The sequence below is a fragment of the Ovis canadensis genome, chromosome 19 (genome assembly GCF_042477335.2).
Source record: "Ovis canadensis isolate MfBH-ARS-UI-01 breed Bighorn chromosome 19, ARS-UI_OviCan_v2, whole genome shotgun sequence".
NCBI classification, from domain to species: domain Eukaryota; kingdom Metazoa; phylum Chordata; class Mammalia; order Artiodactyla; family Bovidae; genus Ovis; species Ovis canadensis.
The window spans coordinates 67,378,142-67,396,755 of NC_091263.1; the positions used below are offsets into that span (position 1 = coordinate 67,378,142).

At 56.3% G+C, this 18,614-nt stretch overlaps 2 protein-coding genes across 2 annotated transcripts; one reads left to right on the forward strand and one right to left on the reverse strand.

Moving 5' to 3' along the window:
• Window positions 1-487: 487 nt before the first annotated feature.
• PRSS50 (serine protease 50) lies at window positions 488-5,696 on the forward strand. The gene is made up of 5 exons (XM_069562072.1): window positions 488-1,332; window positions 1,964-2,126; window positions 3,083-3,366; window positions 4,680-4,846; window positions 5,326-5,696. Exons 2-5 carry the CDS (start codon window positions 2,014-2,016, stop codon window positions 5,554-5,556), a joined length of 795 nt encoding a protein of 264 aa, XP_069418173.1. The 5' UTR covers window positions 488-1,332; window positions 1,964-2,013; the 3' UTR covers window positions 5,557-5,696.
• Window positions 5,697-6,837: 1,141 nt separating this feature from the next.
• On the reverse strand, window positions 6,838-15,880 carry TMIE (transmembrane inner ear). The gene is made up of 4 exons (XM_069561791.1): window positions 15,445-15,880; window positions 12,128-12,245; window positions 8,457-8,606; window positions 6,838-8,153 (listed from the first exon to the last, which is right to left on the reverse strand). Exons 1-4 carry the CDS (start codon window positions 15,538-15,540, stop codon window positions 8,050-8,052), a joined length of 468 nt encoding a protein of 155 aa, XP_069417892.1. The 5' UTR covers window positions 15,541-15,880; the 3' UTR covers window positions 6,838-8,049.
• Window positions 15,881-18,614: the final 2,734 nt, after the last annotated feature.

Here is an 18,614-nt window from a genome sequence, read left to right on the forward strand (position 1 = left end):
CTGGGAGCGACGTCCTCCCAGGAGGGCAGAGGCGTGGCCAGAAGCCAGGCAGTCCTGAGCCACCTGCAAGCCAGAGGGCGACTGGGACACCAGAAGCACCACGGCAGGGGGCCACTGGGGGGCGCCCGCAAGGCCGCGGATGCCCGCGCCCACCGCACCACAGAAAGCCGTCACCGGCCGCCAATGGGGGGCGCCTTCGTGGGGCGGTCCCGGGAGCGCTGTAGCGAGAAGAGCGCCGCGGCGCAGTCGATGTTTCCAGCAGATGGAGTTTCGGTGTGAGCCGCCGGCCCGCAGGCGCGGCCCCCCGCGCCCTGGGACGTCCACCCTGGCCCTGGCCCTCGCCTCCGCCGGGCTCCTGCTGGTGCTGCCTTGGCCCCTGGGTGAGGCCCGCTCCCTCCCCTCCCCCGACCCCCTCAGATCTGGCCTCCACTTCAGATTCTCTGCCTCCTTCCACAGGTTGCTTGAGCGCTGGCGACGCGCTGGGGGCACTGTCCACGGATGTCCCCGCCGACCTTGATGCCCCATGTGCCCCCAGTGCCACCTGTCCCTCGGGCAGACGTCGCTTCCCCCGGCAGGTCACTGGTGGTAGCCAGCCGCCCAGTGTCTCGCAGTACGCTCCTTCTAAAGCCTCCGACAGCGAGTTCCTTCCCCGTGAGTACTGTGGCCTCCATGTACTCACATGGAGGTGCCCAAGCAGCCTTGAGGACTTTAAGGGACAGAGGAAGAGGGGGCAGGGAGAGTGAGAAGAGCCCTTCCTTTCACTAGCGCCTACTGAGCACCTGTTGGCGGGACCTCCCGCGCTGTTGAGGTAGGAGGTAAGGAAGGCCGGGGAAGCCTGGGGTGTGCTGTACATCCTGCCTTCCTGAATGGCCGGTGGGGACAGCGTCTCTCCATCGGGCCCAGGCCCTGATCCAAGCTCCCCGCCAAGGCCTCCGCGGGTCTCCAGCACCACTTTCAGGGAGCCTTCCCTTGTGTCTTTGGGGGCACATCCATACGTGTTCTCTCTAGCAGTGCCTTCCAGGCTGGCTGAAGTAAGACCCACATGAGGAATACTTCTCATCCTGGAACTCTTTGCTCAGAACTTCAGTGGCATAGGAAGCCTCACGCTGAGGACCCCGCAGCACTCTGCGGTGCATGCTGCCGTTCCCTCTCTTGTGTTAGCCTTTACAGCTGCTGGTGATGGCCTACTTACATTGATCTCACAATCTACTAGTCCATTTGGAACACCTAGGAGTGGGTCTGCTGTGGTGTTGGATGCGTCTCTTCAGTTGAAAGAATTTTTCCGTAAAAGCTTTTCCAAAGTGGCTGCACCCGCTGACATTCCCTCAAGCAGTGAGTGAGAAGTCTGGGGCTGTGATCCTCACCAACTCCTAGCACCAGGGACATTTAGTTTCGCCTGGCAGGTGACGGTGAGCAGAACGTCACTGTGATTTACGTCCACGCTCCCCTGAGGACTAATGGGGCTGAAGAGCTGCGTTCATTGCTGTTGGGTTTCATCCTCAGATGTGTGTGCATTCGGGCACAGTGCTCATTCTTCTCTTAGGCCATCTGCCTTTCTCTCACTGAATCACAGGAGGAGGGTCCTAGAGAAGGAGGGAAGGCTCTTTTTGGTTGAAGTAGGAGAACCAGATGAAAACACAGATGAATTTGTGAAAGGCCTAGCCTAGCCAGAGCTGAGGCCTGCTTGACCAAGACAAAGGAGCCAGTGATGCCCAGACTGGTCAGCCCTGGGACCTGACGTGAGGGATGCCTGGGGGGTGCTGAGGCCCTTCTATGCCTGGAGACCCCAATCCTCATGTGAACAGCACCATTATTTGATGACCAATGAAGAAGGAGAATCGTTGGATGGGTGCAGGCCAGCTAGAGTGGTGGGAGATCAGGCTAAGGAGAGGGAGAGGGAGAGCTGTGAGATGCAGCTGGAAAGGTCCACTCCTTATCAAGCTCCTTGCACTTTCCTCCTCAGCCTGCGGCTTCTCCTATGAACGGGACCCCACCCTCAGGGATCCGGAGTCCATGGCTCGACGGTGGCCGTGGATGGTCAGTGTGCGGGCCAATGGCACACACATCTGTGCAGGAACCCTCATTGCGTCCGAGTGGGTGCTGACTGCAGCCCACTGCACGACCGAGTGAGTCGGGGCTTAGACGGGTGGAAAGTCATGTGGAGCCACCGGGCCCTCAGTCATTCTGCCAGCTGGCCCATCAGTGGCAGAACCCCATAATCCCAGCCTCACTCCAGCTCCCAGCAGGGTGGAGCTGAGTCCTGTACATTCCTTCCTAGGAACTAGAGGCTTGCTCCCCTCATCTGATCCCCTAGTCCTGGGCAGTCATTCCACAAATAGGAAACGAAGACTTGCAAACCTCTGTCTAGGTCTCCTTCCTCCTGTGCACAGAAGGAAGATTCTAATTCTTCTGTTCCATACCCTTTGTTTCACTTATTCCTTCAACCAGTAGCCTTGACAGTCTTTGAAGCACCCTGGCCTGGGCACTGGTAGCAGAAGAGGGCTGCAGCACTCCTCTCATGTTGCTGGGGAAGACAGACAAGAATATAGATACTCACAGTCTGGTCAGTGTGGGCACAAGAGAGCAGGCATGCCCATGTTCTGGAGCCAGGGGGAGACCCAAGGGTCACATCTGGCTGTGAGGCCTGGCCAGAGGAGAAGTGAATTCCACACCTATGGGACACACTGAGAAAGAAAGCTAGAGGGAGGGTTGGATGATTGCACAAGATCTCTGTCACCTCTGGGACTGAGCTTGGGTTACTGGACAGAGTCTAGAGTTTGCAACCAGAGAAAGCTGGCTCCACATCCCAGCTCCAGCACTTGCTAGCTGTGTAGCCTTGAGTCGGTTGCTCGAGTCATAGTTTCCCTCTCCATAAACTGAAGGGTTGTTGTCAGGACTGACCGCAGTGTCTGTGTGCAGGACCCCATTCATATCTGCCCTGAGGAGTGGGCTCGGGGACTCAAAGCAGGTGGGTGGCTTGCCTGGATTTGCTCAGAGTACAACAGTGCAGTGGAGTTTAGGGGGGTACAGGCTGGTGTGGGGTTCCTGGGACTAATGGAGGACTCCCCTTGCCCTTCCCCAGGAGTGACATTACCTATTCAGTACGGGCGGGGAGTCCGTGGATTGACCAGATAACAAAGACTACCATCGACACCCTGGCAAAAGAGGTCATCGTGCACAGCCGTTATCGAGCCAGTCGGTACTGGTCCTGGGTTGGCCGGGCCAACGACATTGCCCTCCTCAACCTGGAGCGGCCGCTCCAGTACAGCAAGTATGTCTGGCCCATCTGCCTGCCTGGCTTGGACTATTCGGTGAAGGACTACTCGCTCTGCACTGTGACAGGCTGGGGACTCCCCAGGGTTGGTGGTGAGTCGGAACCGTCCTACCCCCAGCAGGGTGGATGGTGCGGGATAGAACCTGGGTGCAGGCCAGGGTCTACCATGGACAGGTATTTCTGCGACACTTTCCCCAGGGAGCCCACCATCCCACTCCTGTCAGATTCTTATCTCTTTTTCCCTTTGAGGGCTTCAGCAGTGAATGTATCTAGGGGACCCAGATTGCCCTTGAAACCCTCAGGCCCAAGTCAGGGTGTGTAAACAGGCTGTACTTGAAGGCATAGTGGGCACAGAGTGATATCTTGCTGTCTACACACAGTCCCAGGGTATCCATGTTTGAAGCAGAACAGGCAAGGTGAGAGGACAAGGGGTCTGTGTCTGTAATAGGCTCCCCAGAAGACCCATGTGTCTGGCTAAGGGCAGTCTGCATCCAGAAGCTGGGAGTCACTGAGGGTTCCCTCGTGTCTCCCCCTACCCCAGCAGTGGCCCTCAATCCCTTATCATCCCAGTTTAGGAGCCCAGCGAGCAGGAGTCATCCAAGGACCCATTTCCTTAGGAGCCCAGGAATGTCCATCCTCTTCGGGGAACCCCTGTCCCTTTCCCACAAGAGAAGTGTTCTTCCCTGTGGCCTCCAAGGGCCATCCAAGGACCCATTTCCTTAGGAGCCCAGGAATGTCCATCCTCTTCGGGGAACCCCTGTCCCTTTCCCACAAGAGAAGTGTTCTTCCCTGTGGCCTCACAGAGCCAGCATGCCTGAAAGCACTCAGGATCTCCAACCCGGGTGGGGTGGCTTTTTGTCATCCCTGCCATGGCCTGTCTGGTGAATAGTTGGAAATAGTTGGAAGTCACCTGTTCCCCAGAAGCTCAGACTTAGGGACAAACACACACTTGTGAGAGTCAGGAGGGGAGTGAGGAGTGCCTGGAACCACAGAGGCAAGTCTAGGGAAGCTCAGGGGAGGAAGAGGCTTTTGGGGAAAGCATGAAGAAAAGGCAGGATCTTGGACCTCAGATAGACTTGGTAGGCTTTGTGGATAGACGGAATGCAAAAGCCAAGATGCCAAGATCAGAATGGACTTGATGAATTGGACTCTGCCAGACGTGAGATCAGGTCCAGCAAAGCCAGGTCTTGGGTAAACTGCTCCAGGGTCTCTATATTGAGGGGCCTTTGGGAAGCGTCAGCTGGAGTGGTAGGTGGGCTAATCCTGGAGAGATCTCCAGGGCTGCTGTGTGGCAAGGAGACGAGGCTAGAGGAGTGGCAAGGAACAGAGGGAGGATGGGCATGAGGCCAGTGGCTGCGGGCAGGAGCTAAACCGTCAAGCCTGAATGGGGACCCCTGTCCCACAGGTGAATGGCCCCAATTTCGAACCATCCAGGAGAAGGAAGTCACCATCCTGAACAGCACAGAGTGTGACAGCCTCTACCACAGGTTCTCCAAAATCCCCTCTCTGATTCAGATCATCAACTCCCAGATGATTTGTGCAAAGGACGTCGACAGGGAAAAATTCTGCTACGTGAGCATCTCTTGCCCTTGCTCATTCACCTCCAAGGGCACCTGGCCAGAATAGGGGTGAGGGGCACAGCACAGGCAGGACGTGTGGGGAGGAGAGAGGGGCCAGGGATGAGCAGGGGTAAGTGAGGAGGAAGATGAAGGAGGGGAAATTTGACAGGGAATGGAGATGCGGGGGAATGAGATGAGAGTTGGGGAGAGAGAGATGGGGAGTGGGGATAGAGGGTGGAGATGAGGGAGGAGGATGGGAAGGGTGGGAAGATGGAAGGTGGATGTTAACGAGATGGGGGATGGAGAGAGATGGAAGGTGGAGCCTTATAAGGAAGGTCTCCTGGGTCAGGACTTCAAAGGTACCTCTCAGCTATGAGACACTTGGAGACTGCGCAGAAGGTTTGGTGAGGGCACCCTGCTTGTTCCTGAGCTGGATCAAGTCTCCCTTGGACCACATGTGGCCTCTCTTTTGTTCCCCACCCCTCCCCACAGGAGATAAGTGGTGAGCCCTTGGCCTGTCCTGTGCAGAACGTATGGCATCTGGTGGGAGTGGTGAGCTGGGGCCCAGGCTGCAAGAAGAGCGAGGCTCCGCCTATCTACGTCCACATCTCCTCCTACCAACAGTGGATCTGGGACCGCGTCAGCGGGCAGACTCTGCCAGCCCCTTCCTGGGCCCTGCTCCTGGCACTCCTGATGCTCCTCAGCTTTCTTGCTGCCCTCTGACACTCGTGCTGTCCCTGGGCACGCCCTCTCTTGCCCAGGCCCCTCCTCACCCTCTTGTCTAGAATGCTGCAGGTGCAGTTCTCAGCCCTCACAGGCAGGGCAGAGACTAGATGTTCAATTAAATGGTTCTCTTCCCCATGCCTCCTCCTTCCTGGGCCTGCTGCAGTGGGAGATGAGAGAACAGGGAAGGGGTGGGATAGGTGGCTCCCAGCAGTTGACACTGCAAAGTGCAGAGCCCCAGCTCCATCCACGAGCTCGGGGTGGCTCCCGCAGAAGGTGGGGGGAATGTGTGGGGATCATACTGGGGTCAGATGATTCAGGGCCTAGAATGTACTGCCCAGGCTGACGCTGGGGCTGCCAGGACCCAGTGTGAGGCTGGGCCTCAGGGTGCAGCTCTGGGCTGCAGAGGTGAGTGTGTTCTCGGCTTTGGCTCATCTTCTCACCTGTGGCTGGAACATACTCTGTCATTGCCCTGAAGCACTGTAGTAAACTTTGACCTTCCAACCCTGTCCCCTGCCTGGACTTGGGGCAGACGCCCACTGGGATCAGACATTATCCCCACGATCAGCAGATATGCCTGTCCTTAAATGGCTAGTGGAGACGCAAGTCAGAGGTCAGGGAGGCAGCTGGTGGGGGAGATGTGGCCGGGGCCCGGACTTACCCCAGGCATTAGCAGCTGCTTCTCTGACTTCTAGTGGCCCCCGCTCCCCTGGGCCTCTGCTGCCCAGCCAACAGAAGGGTTCTGGCTTGTATCGGTAGAATGGTCTTTGCCAAAATCGTATGTATGAGAAGCCCACAGGCTGGACCCCTGGGCAGAGCCAGGGTTTCCACTTGGTGGCGCAGTGAGTACTCAGCTTCCACAGCAGGGCCTTCTGTAATCTCTGCCCCACCCCCCGGGCTGTGGCTCTAAGACCCTGTGCTCCTTCCTCCATGTCAGCCTGGTTCTCTCGCCTCATGTAATAATGATTTGTGTCCAGGCTGGAATCCAGGCTTGACTCCTCTGTGTCTCAAGCACCCATCTATTGACACCAGGAAGTGGAGCAGAGCAAGCAGCTTCCTTCTTGGTCCTGACGCCCTGCCTCAGGGCTGAGCCCCACTGGCCACAGCTGACCCTCTGTCCCTCGGCCCACCACCTCTTCCTTCAGCTCATCTGAATTCAGAACGGGAGAAAAGTCAGGAAAGGGAACGACTGCCTGGCCTTCACCGCCTATCACTGATCACTGCATCGCCCTCCACTAAATGCTTCAGGGACGGGGTACCTGAGTGGTCATCTCAGGTCGCTCAAGTATGAGAAGGCATTCAGCTTTATTTACAAATCTCTGCAGGCTGCAGAGGCAGCGTGAGCTTTGCCAGCAGCTCCCCCCGGCTCGGAAACCTCCAGTATCTCCTAAATCTCCAGGCCCAGGTCTGAGTTCTTCAGGTGATGTTGGCTGCCATCTAGATACCCCTCTCTGCATGTCCCCTCCCCAGGGATCCAGTCCGCAGGTCAAGTTTAAGCCTTCACTTCTGGTCACCAGTGCTGTTTCAAGAATCGTGGTTGAGAGCAGGAGAGGAAGCTGTGCTGTTATATTCAGCAGGTGGAAGGTTGGCTGCTACCTCCACCCTAACTGGCCCCTGTGGTGGTCTCCTGGGGCCCTGCCACCACAGCTAAGCCTAGAAAGGGCCCCAGAATGGCCTCAAGTCCCTGTTGGCTTCTCAAATATTCCCTGGATTCCCAAGTTGGGTCCCAGGTGCCAGCTGTCTTCTCTTCTCTCTCTGGTCCACTGGCCTCAGCCTTTTGTACCCCTGGAGCCCCCAGTCCTGAGCCCTTGGGCCTCATGCTAGGCCCTCCAGCAGCCTCAGCTACATCACAGTAAGTAAGACAAGTGCGTCCACTGCCTGGAGCTTGGTATCTGCTGGGCTGGGGGTTCTGCCTCTGGTCCTTCTCTGCTCACTGCTCTGGGCCAGAACCCATGCCAGGCTTGGGACAGCCCCTCACCAGCAGGGCTGCTATCCAGCCAAGTCCGAGAGCCTCCTGCTGCCCCTGCTTCCTCCAGTGACCCTCTCCCTCCTTGTGGACAGCTTCATGTGGCCTCACATTGGCCCATCCAGGCTGGCCATCCCCTTCCAGAAGAGAACCCACATCCCGTCACCCCTTAGCCACAGCTGTTCCTGGCAGAAGAGGAGACAGAGGCATGTCTGGGTGGGTTGAGGCCGCTTTGGATCTACAGAGGGACAGGGTCTACAGGCCACCTCTGCTGGGCGGCCACGTGGACTGGGTGCCGGGAGTTGGCATCCAGGCCAGGAGGTGGCACACCTGGTACAGTTTCGTCCTTGCTCCTATAGGCTCTAGGACAGGCTCCTGGGCCCCTGCAACTCCCTCTTTACAGGGACAGGGCTCTCTGCAACCTCTGGGGTCCATGTGTGAGCTTGGAGTCTAAGATGTCTGGACTCTGGCAGGACCATGAGCCCCAGGGCTGGCCAGCCCCAGCCGCCACCTCCAGGAAGCTCTCCTCATTTCTCTCCTTTCTTCTTGGCCTCCTTCTTCTCATCCTCCTCTACCTTGATGGCCACTGTATCCACACTGTCCTTCTTCTTCTTCTTCTTCTTCTTCTCCTCTGTGGAATAGAAGGAAAAGGGTTCAACAGGAGTGAAACAGCGTCCTGTGACCCACACCAGAGCCTCCCAGTCCAACCCTTCATTCCTTTTTCCTTCCAAACCACTCCTACCTGCAAAATAGCTTCTTGTTTTCCCTGCCTCACTCTGACCCATTCCTTTGCTCTGGTCTCCAGAAACAGGGATGAGTCCCCTCCCTGAACCAGGTGGAGGGGAGGAACAGGACATTCTGGGTGGAAGGATCAAGGAAATGGCCAGCTTGGCAGGGTAGGGGGTTGGCGGGACTGGGGGCCAGGCCTGCTCACCTCCAGGGATTTCTGTGAGCTCGTTGAGGGGCGGCACAGTCTCCAGTTTGTCTGTGTACATCTTGGCTGCCTTTCGCTGCAGATATCGGGCTTCAATCTCCTTCCGGGTCCGTGGCACGCGACAGTTGAAGACACAGCAAAGGGTGATAACTACAGGGAGGACAGAGCAGGCTTGGCAAGGGCCAGAGCCCAGACTCCCCGCAATGGCGCCCGAGTTCCAGGCCTGTCTCCATCTGTCTTTGTGTGTCTCATCCAAGAGTCTCTTTCAGGAGGTTCCACATTTTGACAAAACCTCTGTGGGCTCTGAGATTTTCAAAATGTCTTTGCAGGGCTGGCTTTAGGTAGTAGGCCTATTTTCAGAAAGGCCTTGTGCTTGGCGTAATACTCTGCTGTCACTTTCTTGAAATTCTTAATAATCTTTGGACAGCGATCTCATATTTTCATTTTCACTGGTCCCATAAATTATGTCAGTGGTCCTGGCTTGGCGGGGGGTGTCTCTCTGACTAGATTGAGAGGTCCTGGAGGGTAGGAAGTGGGCTACACCATGACTCAAGCTACAGCCTCCTGGAGGGTGTCCTGTACTTGCAGCCCAGGCCTCAGGGCTCCTGGTTCATCCTAGGTTTTCCTCCCCAGGCTCTTGAGAGGACCTCAGACACCAGAGGACAGGCTGCATCCTCCTCAGCCTCCTTGAGGACAAGCTGAGGCTCCTCCAGGAGGACACAGACCTTGCCCTGGGGCGTTCACCTCAGACAGAGTTATTCCAGGAGTGGTTTTCTGGCTCAGGGCGGCTGTGCCCACGCAAGCTGGGCCAAGGCATGGAGCTGGCCTGTCCAGGGACGGGGAGGGCAGGGCTGCCGGGACCCGGCTGGACTGAGTTTATTTTTCTAAGGCCCCCAGTCTGACCACCTTGGCCCCAGCCTCAGGGAGAGGGGACAGAGCTGCTTCCTATTATAAATCAGATGACCAGACATAACTTCCTGACAGACTCCTAGAGGCAGGAGGGCCAGGCAGGACAAGCCAGGCCTCTTTTTGGGGAAGATAGAGGACTTATATGGCCTGGGCAGGAGCACACTTTGGGGTCATCTTGTGCAACCTCGTCAGCCAGTATTGTGGCCCCATTGAGTCTTCCCCAGACTCACAGAATGAAAGAAAAAATGAATGAGATGGTTTCAAAGCTTTTATGACTCAGGACAGGACTCCTGAATGAATGGACAGGGTGTCAATAGCATCCAGGAACACATGGTGGGGGACAGTCGTGTGAAGGCCCTAATAGTAGGTCTGACTGTGCACTGCTGCCCAGGGATGGGCCTGGGAAGACCTTTCTTACCCAAAGAGCTGGGCTCTGGTTGCCTCCAGACTCTTGTATGCCAGAGGTCCAGGGTCGGTCCCCCACCCCCACCCTGCTGGCTTGAACCACCTCTTCCAGTTACCCCATCAGGCACCTTCTCAGGACCATGCCTGGGCTCTCAGCAAAGGCTGGTCCCAGTCCCTGGGAGGCCTGGACTTTAAAGGGAGCTCAGCCACAGCTATTGGCAGCCAGAGCAGGATGGAGGCACTGCCCCTCACTCTGGACCTGTCCCATCCAGCCTGGCCTGCTTACTTCTCTTCAAAGGAGAGAAACAAAGTTTCTTGGATGGAGTTCCAAGCCCAGGAAGAGGCTGGGGATAGAAGTCCCCAGTCTGGCAGGGAACCAAAGAGGCACCCCATCCAACTCCATCCTCTCCACAAGGTTCTGGGGATGATGCTCCACTAACAGCTGTACCACCAAGACCCAAGCAGACACAGAAGTGGGAAAAATGTTTCCTCCCCAGGACCCAGGGTCCCCAACTCCCTAGAGCCCTGCATAGAAGGTAACAAGTGCTGACTTGTTGCTCAGAGGCCTTTGGGACTATCCCTTCTTTTTCAGGAAATAGGGTTAGGAATAGAAGTCAGTCTGTGTAGTTGAGGTCCAAGTGCCTCTTTGGGCCTGACACTGCCGCTTTCCTATGTGGCCCTAGGCACTTCTACCATCTTGGGCCAAGTAGAGCCTGGGAGAAACCATTGTGTGTCTTAAGGCCCCATGGTGCCCTCAACCCTGCTCCTCGGGGTGCCCCTGAGCTGCTCTTTGGACCTGTACCCTGGACTTATCCTGTGGCCCCTGCAGGCAGATACCTTCCCTAAACCTGCTTCTTGGTACTGGGGAGTTGCTCCACCTTCTGAACACCTGGCTGGGGCTGCAGCCACACCTGTCTGTCCGTGGGGCCTCCACTCAGAAGCCTGACTGATAACAGCCTTGGAGCCTTGGCTAGGAAGAGAAGGCGGCCTCTTGCTCACCTCCTCCTCCCACTCTGTGAAAGTCGCTCAGTCGTGTCTGACTCTTTGCGACCCCATGGACTGTAGCCTGTGAGGCTCCTCTGTCCATGGAATTCTCTAGGCCAGGCTACTGGAGTGGGTAGCCGTTCCCTTCTCCAGGGGATCTTCCCAACCCAGGGATCGAACCCAGCTCTCCCGCATTGCAGGCGGATTCTTTACCGTCTGAGCCACCAGGGAAGCTCTCCCACCCTAGCTGTGAAGAGAGTGGGGGTGGGGGTGGGGTGGAAGGGCACTTCCGGTGCTAGGAGAAGCACATGCAAGACTGATGTCCTTGTCTCCCTTGGAGCCCCTATATCTGGGCGGGCCCTTGTGGTCAGCCCTGACCCCTGGGGGACCTCAGCCCAGGATAGCTCCTGCTAGAACTTAAATGCCCTTGTAGCCTCTGAGCCAGGGTGCACTCAGTAAACATCTTAGAAGGTTTATCTGAGACCTGTGTGGAGGCTATTTTCTCCCATGCCCGCCCCCACTGTACCTCTCTCCAGAATGCCTTGCTAGCTGCCTGACACAAACCGTCATCCATCCTACCCTTCTATAGCTTAGAGGACTCCTTCTCCACGAAGCCTTTACTGGGGGAGTGTGTTCTTTCCCTTTACTGCTGCGCCCCTCTCCTCCCTTTGGCCCGTGGGAACCTCTTTGTACCCTGGTGGCCTCTCCTATCCATTCGGCATTTCTCAGCCCCTCTTTTCTCAACTCTAGACCCCAACTCTGGAAGGACAGCTGAGAGGAGCATCCCAAACTGGCTTCTGTTGCAACTTCACATCAAGCAACTCCCAGATCCAAGAGAGGAAGGGGGTGGGTCTCCTGTTCTTAACTGAGGTGGGTGTGAAGCATTCCAAGGAAATGGTATTTGACGATGCTGGGTTTGCAGCCTGGGAGCCGCATCTGCTGGGCGTCTGGGGAGCTCTGGTGCTGAGCTGCAGCCAAGGGTGGCCTTGCTGGGGCCCCTGGGTGTGGGTGTTTTAAGCTGGCCAAGCTGCAGGAAAAGCACGAGGAGGCCAGTGATAGGGAAAAATGACACGTCTTCGTCCTGGTTCAGTGGAGTCCCCTGTAATTACAGTAATTGCCATGTGGCTGCATCCCCCGTCGGGCAGAATACTTCAGGTCACCACCAGCCTGTCAGCCCTCCGCAGGGACTTTGTGTGGATTAGGAGGTGCCAGAAACCACAGAGGGCCTCCTGTGGGCGCCGGGCCTGCTTGCAGTGCCCGGAATTGCTGCTCTGAGCCCCTGGGGGGTGGTGCTGGGGGGGTAACGGGGTGCTGTGCTCCCACTGTGGTGTGGCAGTGGCAGGGGGTAGTAGAGGGGGGCAGCTGCTACTTACTGATGGACAACACGAAAAGCGAGAAGATGCCCACCACGTGCCACAGACGCATGTCCCAGAACACCACCGTCTCCTTGGTCAGCGGGGGAGGCTTGGGCTTGGGCGGGGCTGTGCTGGGCTGTGGGTTGGGAGAGAGCAGAGTGAGGCAGGCAGAAGCCAAGGACTGGGACTGGGCTGAGAGAGGCCCAGGTCTCAGCGAGGACTTACTAAGTCCGAGCATTTCAGAATCTCCCGGGATCAAGGGTCTTAGACATTCATAACCAATGCCTTAGACCTTGGGACGTTCCAGCCTTTGAGCCAGAGAAGAGGGCAGAACCCAGAACCATGGAGCTGGGAACTTGGGAGTGTGAGGGTGGTTAGTGCTTGGGGAAACCGAACCCAAGGGGCAAATGTGGATGGTTTGTTTCAGTCAGTTTCAAGGCCCTTTCTCCTCCTGCTCCAGGCTTGGGCCCCACACAGGCAGATGGGGTCTCAGGACCAAGGCCAGAGACAAGGCGACTCCTGTACTGCCTCATGGTACTTTTTTCTCATGTCCCCCCTGCGTGGGATAGGGTGTAGAACTGCAGTCAGGGCTTCATGACCCTCTTACTTGACCAGGATCCCCACCAAGTGGCTTCAGCAGTTGCCTGTCCTACCTGAGTCACCTCCTCTGACCAGAAAGCAATGCCAGAATCCTCACCAAGAAAAGGGACTAATTTGTCTGAAATGCAGTAGCGACACCTGGAGGCCAAAAGTTGTAAGCACGGCTGGAGCGATCATGAGCAACGCACGCCACTTCCCACCTTCCCAGTGCCACACCTCCCTGTCCTGGGGTTTTGAGGAAGGAGATAGAGTCATATCCCTCTCAGCCCCCCAGGTCAGGGACACAGCCCTGCTCTGGAGGGTAGCAGCGAGACCTGTCCCTGACCTGTGGGGCTGAGAGGGATATGACCCTCTCTCTGTCACCGAGCTTGGCTGAGGGGTGTGGAGGGGTACTTGGAGGGAGAGGGGAGCCCTCTGGGGCATCAGTGCAATGCCTTGCCCCTAGATTAACCAAATAAGGACAGATGAGAGGAGTCTCTTCCAGCTCTCTGGAAAGGAAAGGCAACCCATAGCTCAACTGTCTGTCCAGTCTTTCCCCTGGTCTGTAAGCCTGGATGGAGCACCTACCAAAAGCCAGGTACTTCTTCACCTTATAGACGCCACCTCTCAGCCTGTACTGGGGACACTTGGAAAGGACCAGCAACCTGTCCCAGGTAACCAAGAAGGTCTATGTGCCCAGGGCTGGTACATGATTCCCGGCTCTCTTCTCTTAACCAAGGTGAACTGGGGTAGGAGCCTTCTTTTCTTTAGTCCTCAGTTTCTCCATCTGTAACTTGAGTGGAATGGTTCCAGGGGTCTCTGAGAGGCTTCCTACACAACCTGAGTGGTAAAATGGACAAGTAGACACCCTTTCTCAGCATCATCCCGGGGGCCTGGACCCATCTGTGGGGTCAGACACGTGTGTGTGGGGTCTGGCACGTGTGTGTGGGGTTGGGGCTGGGCACTGTGGGTATAGTGCACATGTGGCTGGAGGACGTGTGCATGTGGTTGGGCACGCATCTGTAGAGTCAGGGCCGAGGTCTGGGCAGTGGCAGGGTTCCGTGGTTCTGAGGTTCAGTGTGTTGACCCAGCTGGTTGTAAGACTGGGATATTCTGGGGGCCATGGTAAAGATCTCAGACTCAGAGCTTGGGCAGCCAGGAGCTCACTTCTGACATATTCTTGTTCCAGCTTTGTTCAAGACACCCTGATAGGGCCTTGGGTAGAGGGAAACAGGTAATAGTCGGGCATCTGTTTGTGGTGGACACTGCTGGGAGTCTGAACTCTGAAGCTTGGGGGCCTGGTCTCCATCAGAATTTCACAGGCTGATTGGAGGGTGATGCCTATGGGTAGGGTGGGTGGTACCATGGACCCCAGCCCGGCTCATCTTTCTGGTACTTCCTTGGATCGCCTGGGCTCAGCCAGACCCTTGTTCAGGCTATAGGCGGATGGTAGGCAGAGGGACTCAAAATGCAATTTCCCTTGATGAACTGGGAGAAGACGTTTTCCTGGGGACTGAGGGAAGAGTCCTTGACTCAGACCTGAGTTGACCCCCTCTGTCGGGCTTCTCCTACACCCAGACCAGCTCAGTTTCTGCACCTGAGGCCTCAGGACAGCTGGCGGGGGCCTAAGTGCACTCCATGGGGCTCAAGCCAGCCCGACTCCCCTTACAGAGACACCAGAGCTGACATCTGACTCCAGCCCAGCCTTCTGATCACACCCCCTGGTCAGCAGCAGGCACAGACCAGCATGGGGGTACAGGGCTCTGTCCCCACATACATCACCCACTAGTTCAGGGGTGTATCTCCTCAGACCCCAGAGATAAGGCCTTGTCCTCCCCCTCCCATCCTGCTGCCCAGCACCTGCCTCTTGAGGGTCCTCCGCGGTGCTTGACTATCTCGTGCACTCTGCTCTCTCCACTCTGCCCCTGCCTACACAGGCTCCTACCCTACTCTTCCCTGGCCCTACCTCTGGCCTTCTCCCTCTGGCTTGCTGCTCTAGAATCCTGGGTCCGGTCAGCCTCATCAGCTCCCCTTCCTGGCTCAGCAGGGACGGGGTACAGAGAGGCCAGCCAAGGGGGCTGCAGATGGCCCCCACCCTTCCCTTTCTGGTCAGCCCCTCAGCCATCCTTTTCACCTCATCCTGGACCATCTCAGCAGCTCCTTCCAGTTCTCCCAAGTATGGGCCCTCGTCTAATTTATTCTCCTTCCAGTCCAGGACTCATCCTGATTCTCTTCTGCTCAGACACCTGTACTAGCTCCCAGTCATCACCAGGACCAAGTAAGACCCTGAGTCCCTGGGCCCTGCCCTGCCTGCCCCTCCCTGCAGTGTGGGGTCAAACAACACATGGCTGCTCTGCGAAGGCTATCCTTGTCCCCCGGCCTCCGCCCCCCATCTGCCCACCTCTGGACACCAAAGAGTAGAGTACAGGGGCTGAGTGTCCCCCATCAGACACTCGCTGATGCCAGGCTGTATCTCCAATCAGACTGGGAAGCCCTAAGGTCAGGGAGAGTCTCCCCCATCAGAATAATGTTCCTGAGATCGGGGGCTGTGCCCGCCCATCAGAGCAAGGACACTAAGGCTAGGGCTGAGTCTCCCTGCATCCTGGAAGCGCTTGGGATGGACTGGGTCTCCCCATTGAGTCAGCTCTCCTAGGGCAAAAGAAAGGGAAAAACCAGCTTCCCGTCAGAAAGGCACCGCCTGGCTCTGCCTGGACGGTGACAGCCACCCCGAACCCCTCCGCGCCGGCCCACCTCACCTCCACCAGTTGCCCGGCGACCCCTGCGAGGCAAACCCCCAGGGCGGCGCCGCCCAGCGCCCAGAGGAGCCCCGCGCCTCGCCGCGGCCCCGCCATCTTCGCGCGCGCCGCGCTGCTCCGCCGCAGGTCGCAGGTCGGGGGAGCCGAGGGACGCCGGCAGGACTGCCTTGGCTGGGTGACTGCCCCTTGGGCAGCCGGCGCTCGGCGCTGGCGATCTGGTCGCAGGCAGGCTGCGAGTGAGCATCATTTATTCATCGTCGGTGTCCGGTTCCCGGGCTGCCCGCCCCTGCATCACTCCGGGTGGAGGGCCCGCCCCCCTCTGGAGATCACACTCCAGACTCCCCATTCCCCGAATCCGACCAAGACCGACATGGGGCAGGAGTGGGTGGGAGGGGGGACAGGTTGGGGTCAGGTCCTTGGACAACAGGTTCCCCCCTTCCCTTCCCCACTCGGGCCTCAGTTTATTCATTTGGGACAAAGGGAGGGGCTGGAATCTGCTGATCTAGGAGGCCCTTCCCATTCTGACGTTCTGAATTTGAAAAACGGTACTGGACCCAGGTGGGGTGGGGAGTGGATGGCTTGGCAGGCAGGTTGCTATGGTGACAGGCGCTCAGGGATGTCCTGGGCTTTCTGGGCTGGCTTCCTGCCCAGAGGCAGCTCTGGTCACCCTGGACACCAGAGCAAGGGGGAGGGGGAGGGGGAACATGGGATTATACGTCAGAGCAGCCAGCTGCGGGTGTGATAGAAGGTTCCTGAAGGAGCCAGCATCTGTGGCCCCACAGGACAGTGTGGGCTCCCCCTGAAAGGGCTGGAAGACCATGTTCTGTTTCTGATTGATCCTCAGCATCTGCCCCAGCCTGAGCTCTGACTCTCACTCCCATCAGAGCCATGACCCTGACCTCACACTGAACCTGGCCCACACTGCACTCTGGTCCTAACCTTAGAGTGAGCCTGACAACCCAGGGATTCAAGGAGGACTGGAGGAGCTGTGGAGACCTGGGGAGGACTTTGGAAGAGCAGTGGGGAGGCCTGTGACAGGGAGATTCCTCTGGTCCATCCTCCCTCTTCTCTCTTTCCTTCTTTCATGTTTTTATTAATCTCCCTGCTGAGCGCTAGAGAAGCAGACAGGTGTTAGATCCTTGCATTCCTCATCCCCAAGGACACCAGTGGAGACCTGTGCAGGCTGCGGTGCTTTGGGCCTTGGGCCTGCTGTTAGAACTGGGAACCCTGTAGATCCAGAGTCTTTTATGGCTCCTGCCTGTGGTGCCATGTAGATGGGCAAGGACCAAGGCAGGCTGCAGCAGAGAGGAGAGGGCCAGCTGTAGATACCTCCAGGCCTCAGGGCTGGGACATGCAGGGCAGGCAGGGAAGTGGGAAAGCAAGCAGTGAACCATGAGGGCTGTCCCGAGGGGTCCATCGAGAAGACCCTTGACAGTGGCTGGCAAAGTCTGGGGACTGAGTAGGCCGGGTCACCTCGTCCTCCCTGGGTTTTGCCCTGATCAAGCAAACAGAAACTTCACTGAAGCCCAAACCACTTGCTGTAGCTCTCTGCCCACCATTTTGACCAGCTAAGGAGGTTACCCTTGGGACATGAAGTCAGAGAAGCCTTGGTTGGATTGGGCTGAGGTTAGTGAGCCTAACAGTGGCCTTGGGTAAACCGTTACTCCTCTCTGCTTCGATGTCCTCATCTAAGGAATGGAGAGAGCAAAACTCTCATCCCAGGGCTGATGGGAGGATTATATGATCTAACAATTGCGGGAGTGATGAGTACAATCTGGCTTGCCTTGATGGGATGGCTCAGCCCAGGAGGGAAGGGTGTCATTGCTTCTTTCCATCCAAAAAGTAGGGAAAGCCCAGTGAAGAAATCTGAAAGGGAATACAATCATGTGTGTCCCTGAGATGGCCACTGCTCCAAGTGGGCTCTACCTCTCCTCAGGCTGTTGAATACAGCTGAAATCTCACTGTATGCCATTTATCAATATACCTTTTTTCCCAGAGGTTGTTCCCAGTACAACATTTTAGATCCCCACCTTCCCTAAACACAGTGTCAGTACTGTCATGCAGGTTTCAAGTCAAACGGACTTAAAATAACAATGTGGACCCGAAGGGTTAGTGTAGTTTTAAGCTTTAATAACCTCAGAAGTATAAAGCTATGAAGTTACAAGAGACTCCATTTGAAAGTTTACTTAAAGTTCCTTTTCTGCCTCTGAAGATGGCAAAACATGACCAAAAATTAGTTATCCAAAGTTCACGATGAAATCAGCTTAAAGAAGATATAAGTGATGAAACTTTCAAATTGTTTTTTATAAGTTTGAGCTTTATATGTTATAACTTCTGAAGTTGTTAAAGCTTGAAATGAACACTTCTGGGTCAGACTTTGGGTCATGTTCCTATTGACAGCTGGGAGCCTTCAGTGGGTTAGTGAATCTCTCTAAGCTTCAACCCTTCATCTGTAAAATGGGTATAACTGCAGTATCGTGGCAACCGCACATTACAGACCTTCAGTAAATGCAAGTCATTATCATATGGCTATCATTGTTAAAGGCAGTCTGAAATTACACTGTATAAAACCCATCTCAAGGGAATTCCCTGGTGGTCTCTGTGCTTCCACTGTGGGATGCACACATTCAATCTCTGTGGTGCAGGCAGAAAAAACAAAACCCAAAACCAAACAAAAATCCTCAGCTATACTTTATTCAGTCAGTTCCCTGTTCTCGAATACTTGTGTGTTTCCAGTTCTCCAATGTTAAACACCATAGTGAGAGGAACATCCTGAAAGTTAAAGCCTTTTCCACTTTTTTACTCCTCTCCTCTGCTTACTTGTGAGAATTGAAGCCCAGGGAGAGGTTGTCTCCTACCTAAGGTCACTCAGGAACTGGGGCCTCAAACTCAGTTTTCAGCTTGTAATCCAGTGAGCTCTGCTCACTGTTCAGTACTGTTTCTACTTCTTCTGAGGGGCCACACATACTCCTATGCTCCACTCCCAGTTGGGCCCATCAGGTCTGGGGAAACAGAGCTCTGGACCCCTAAGCTCTCCAGCTTGGCTCCCCTGAAAGATAGTGTCCCCCTATACATGGTGGCATAAATGCTGGCCTGCAGAAACCTGTTTGTCCCTTGCGTATTATTTTTAGCTCCTGCGGGTTTCCTGTAGGGATCCAGCCCAGCCTCCA

Bases quoted from the DNA above. Each gene is read 5' to 3' on its own strand.
- TMIE (XM_069561791.1), bottom strand. From the start codon at position 15,540: ATGGCGGGGCCGCGGCGAGGCGCGGGGCTCCTCTGGGCGCTGGGCGGC. The intron at 12,246-15,444 runs GTGAGGTGGGCC...CCCAACCCACAG, and splicing joins TCGCCGGGCAACTGGTGGAG to CCCAGCACAGCCCCGCCCAA. The intron at 8,607-12,127 runs GTAAGTAGCAGC...TCCTCCCTGTAG, and splicing joins GCTTTTCGTGTTGTCCATCA to TTATCACCCTTTGCTGTGTC.
- PRSS50 (XM_069562072.1), top strand. From the start codon at position 2,014: ATGGCTCGACGGTGGCCGTGGATGGTCAGTGTGCGGGCCAATGGCACA. The intron at 2,127-3,082 runs GTGAGTCGGGGC...GCCCTTCCCCAG, and splicing joins GCAGCCCACTGCACGACCGA to GAGTGACATTACCTATTCAG. The intron at 4,847-5,325 runs GTGAGCATCTCT...CCCTCCCCACAG, and splicing joins ACAGGGAAAAATTCTGCTAC to GAGATAAGTGGTGAGCCCTT.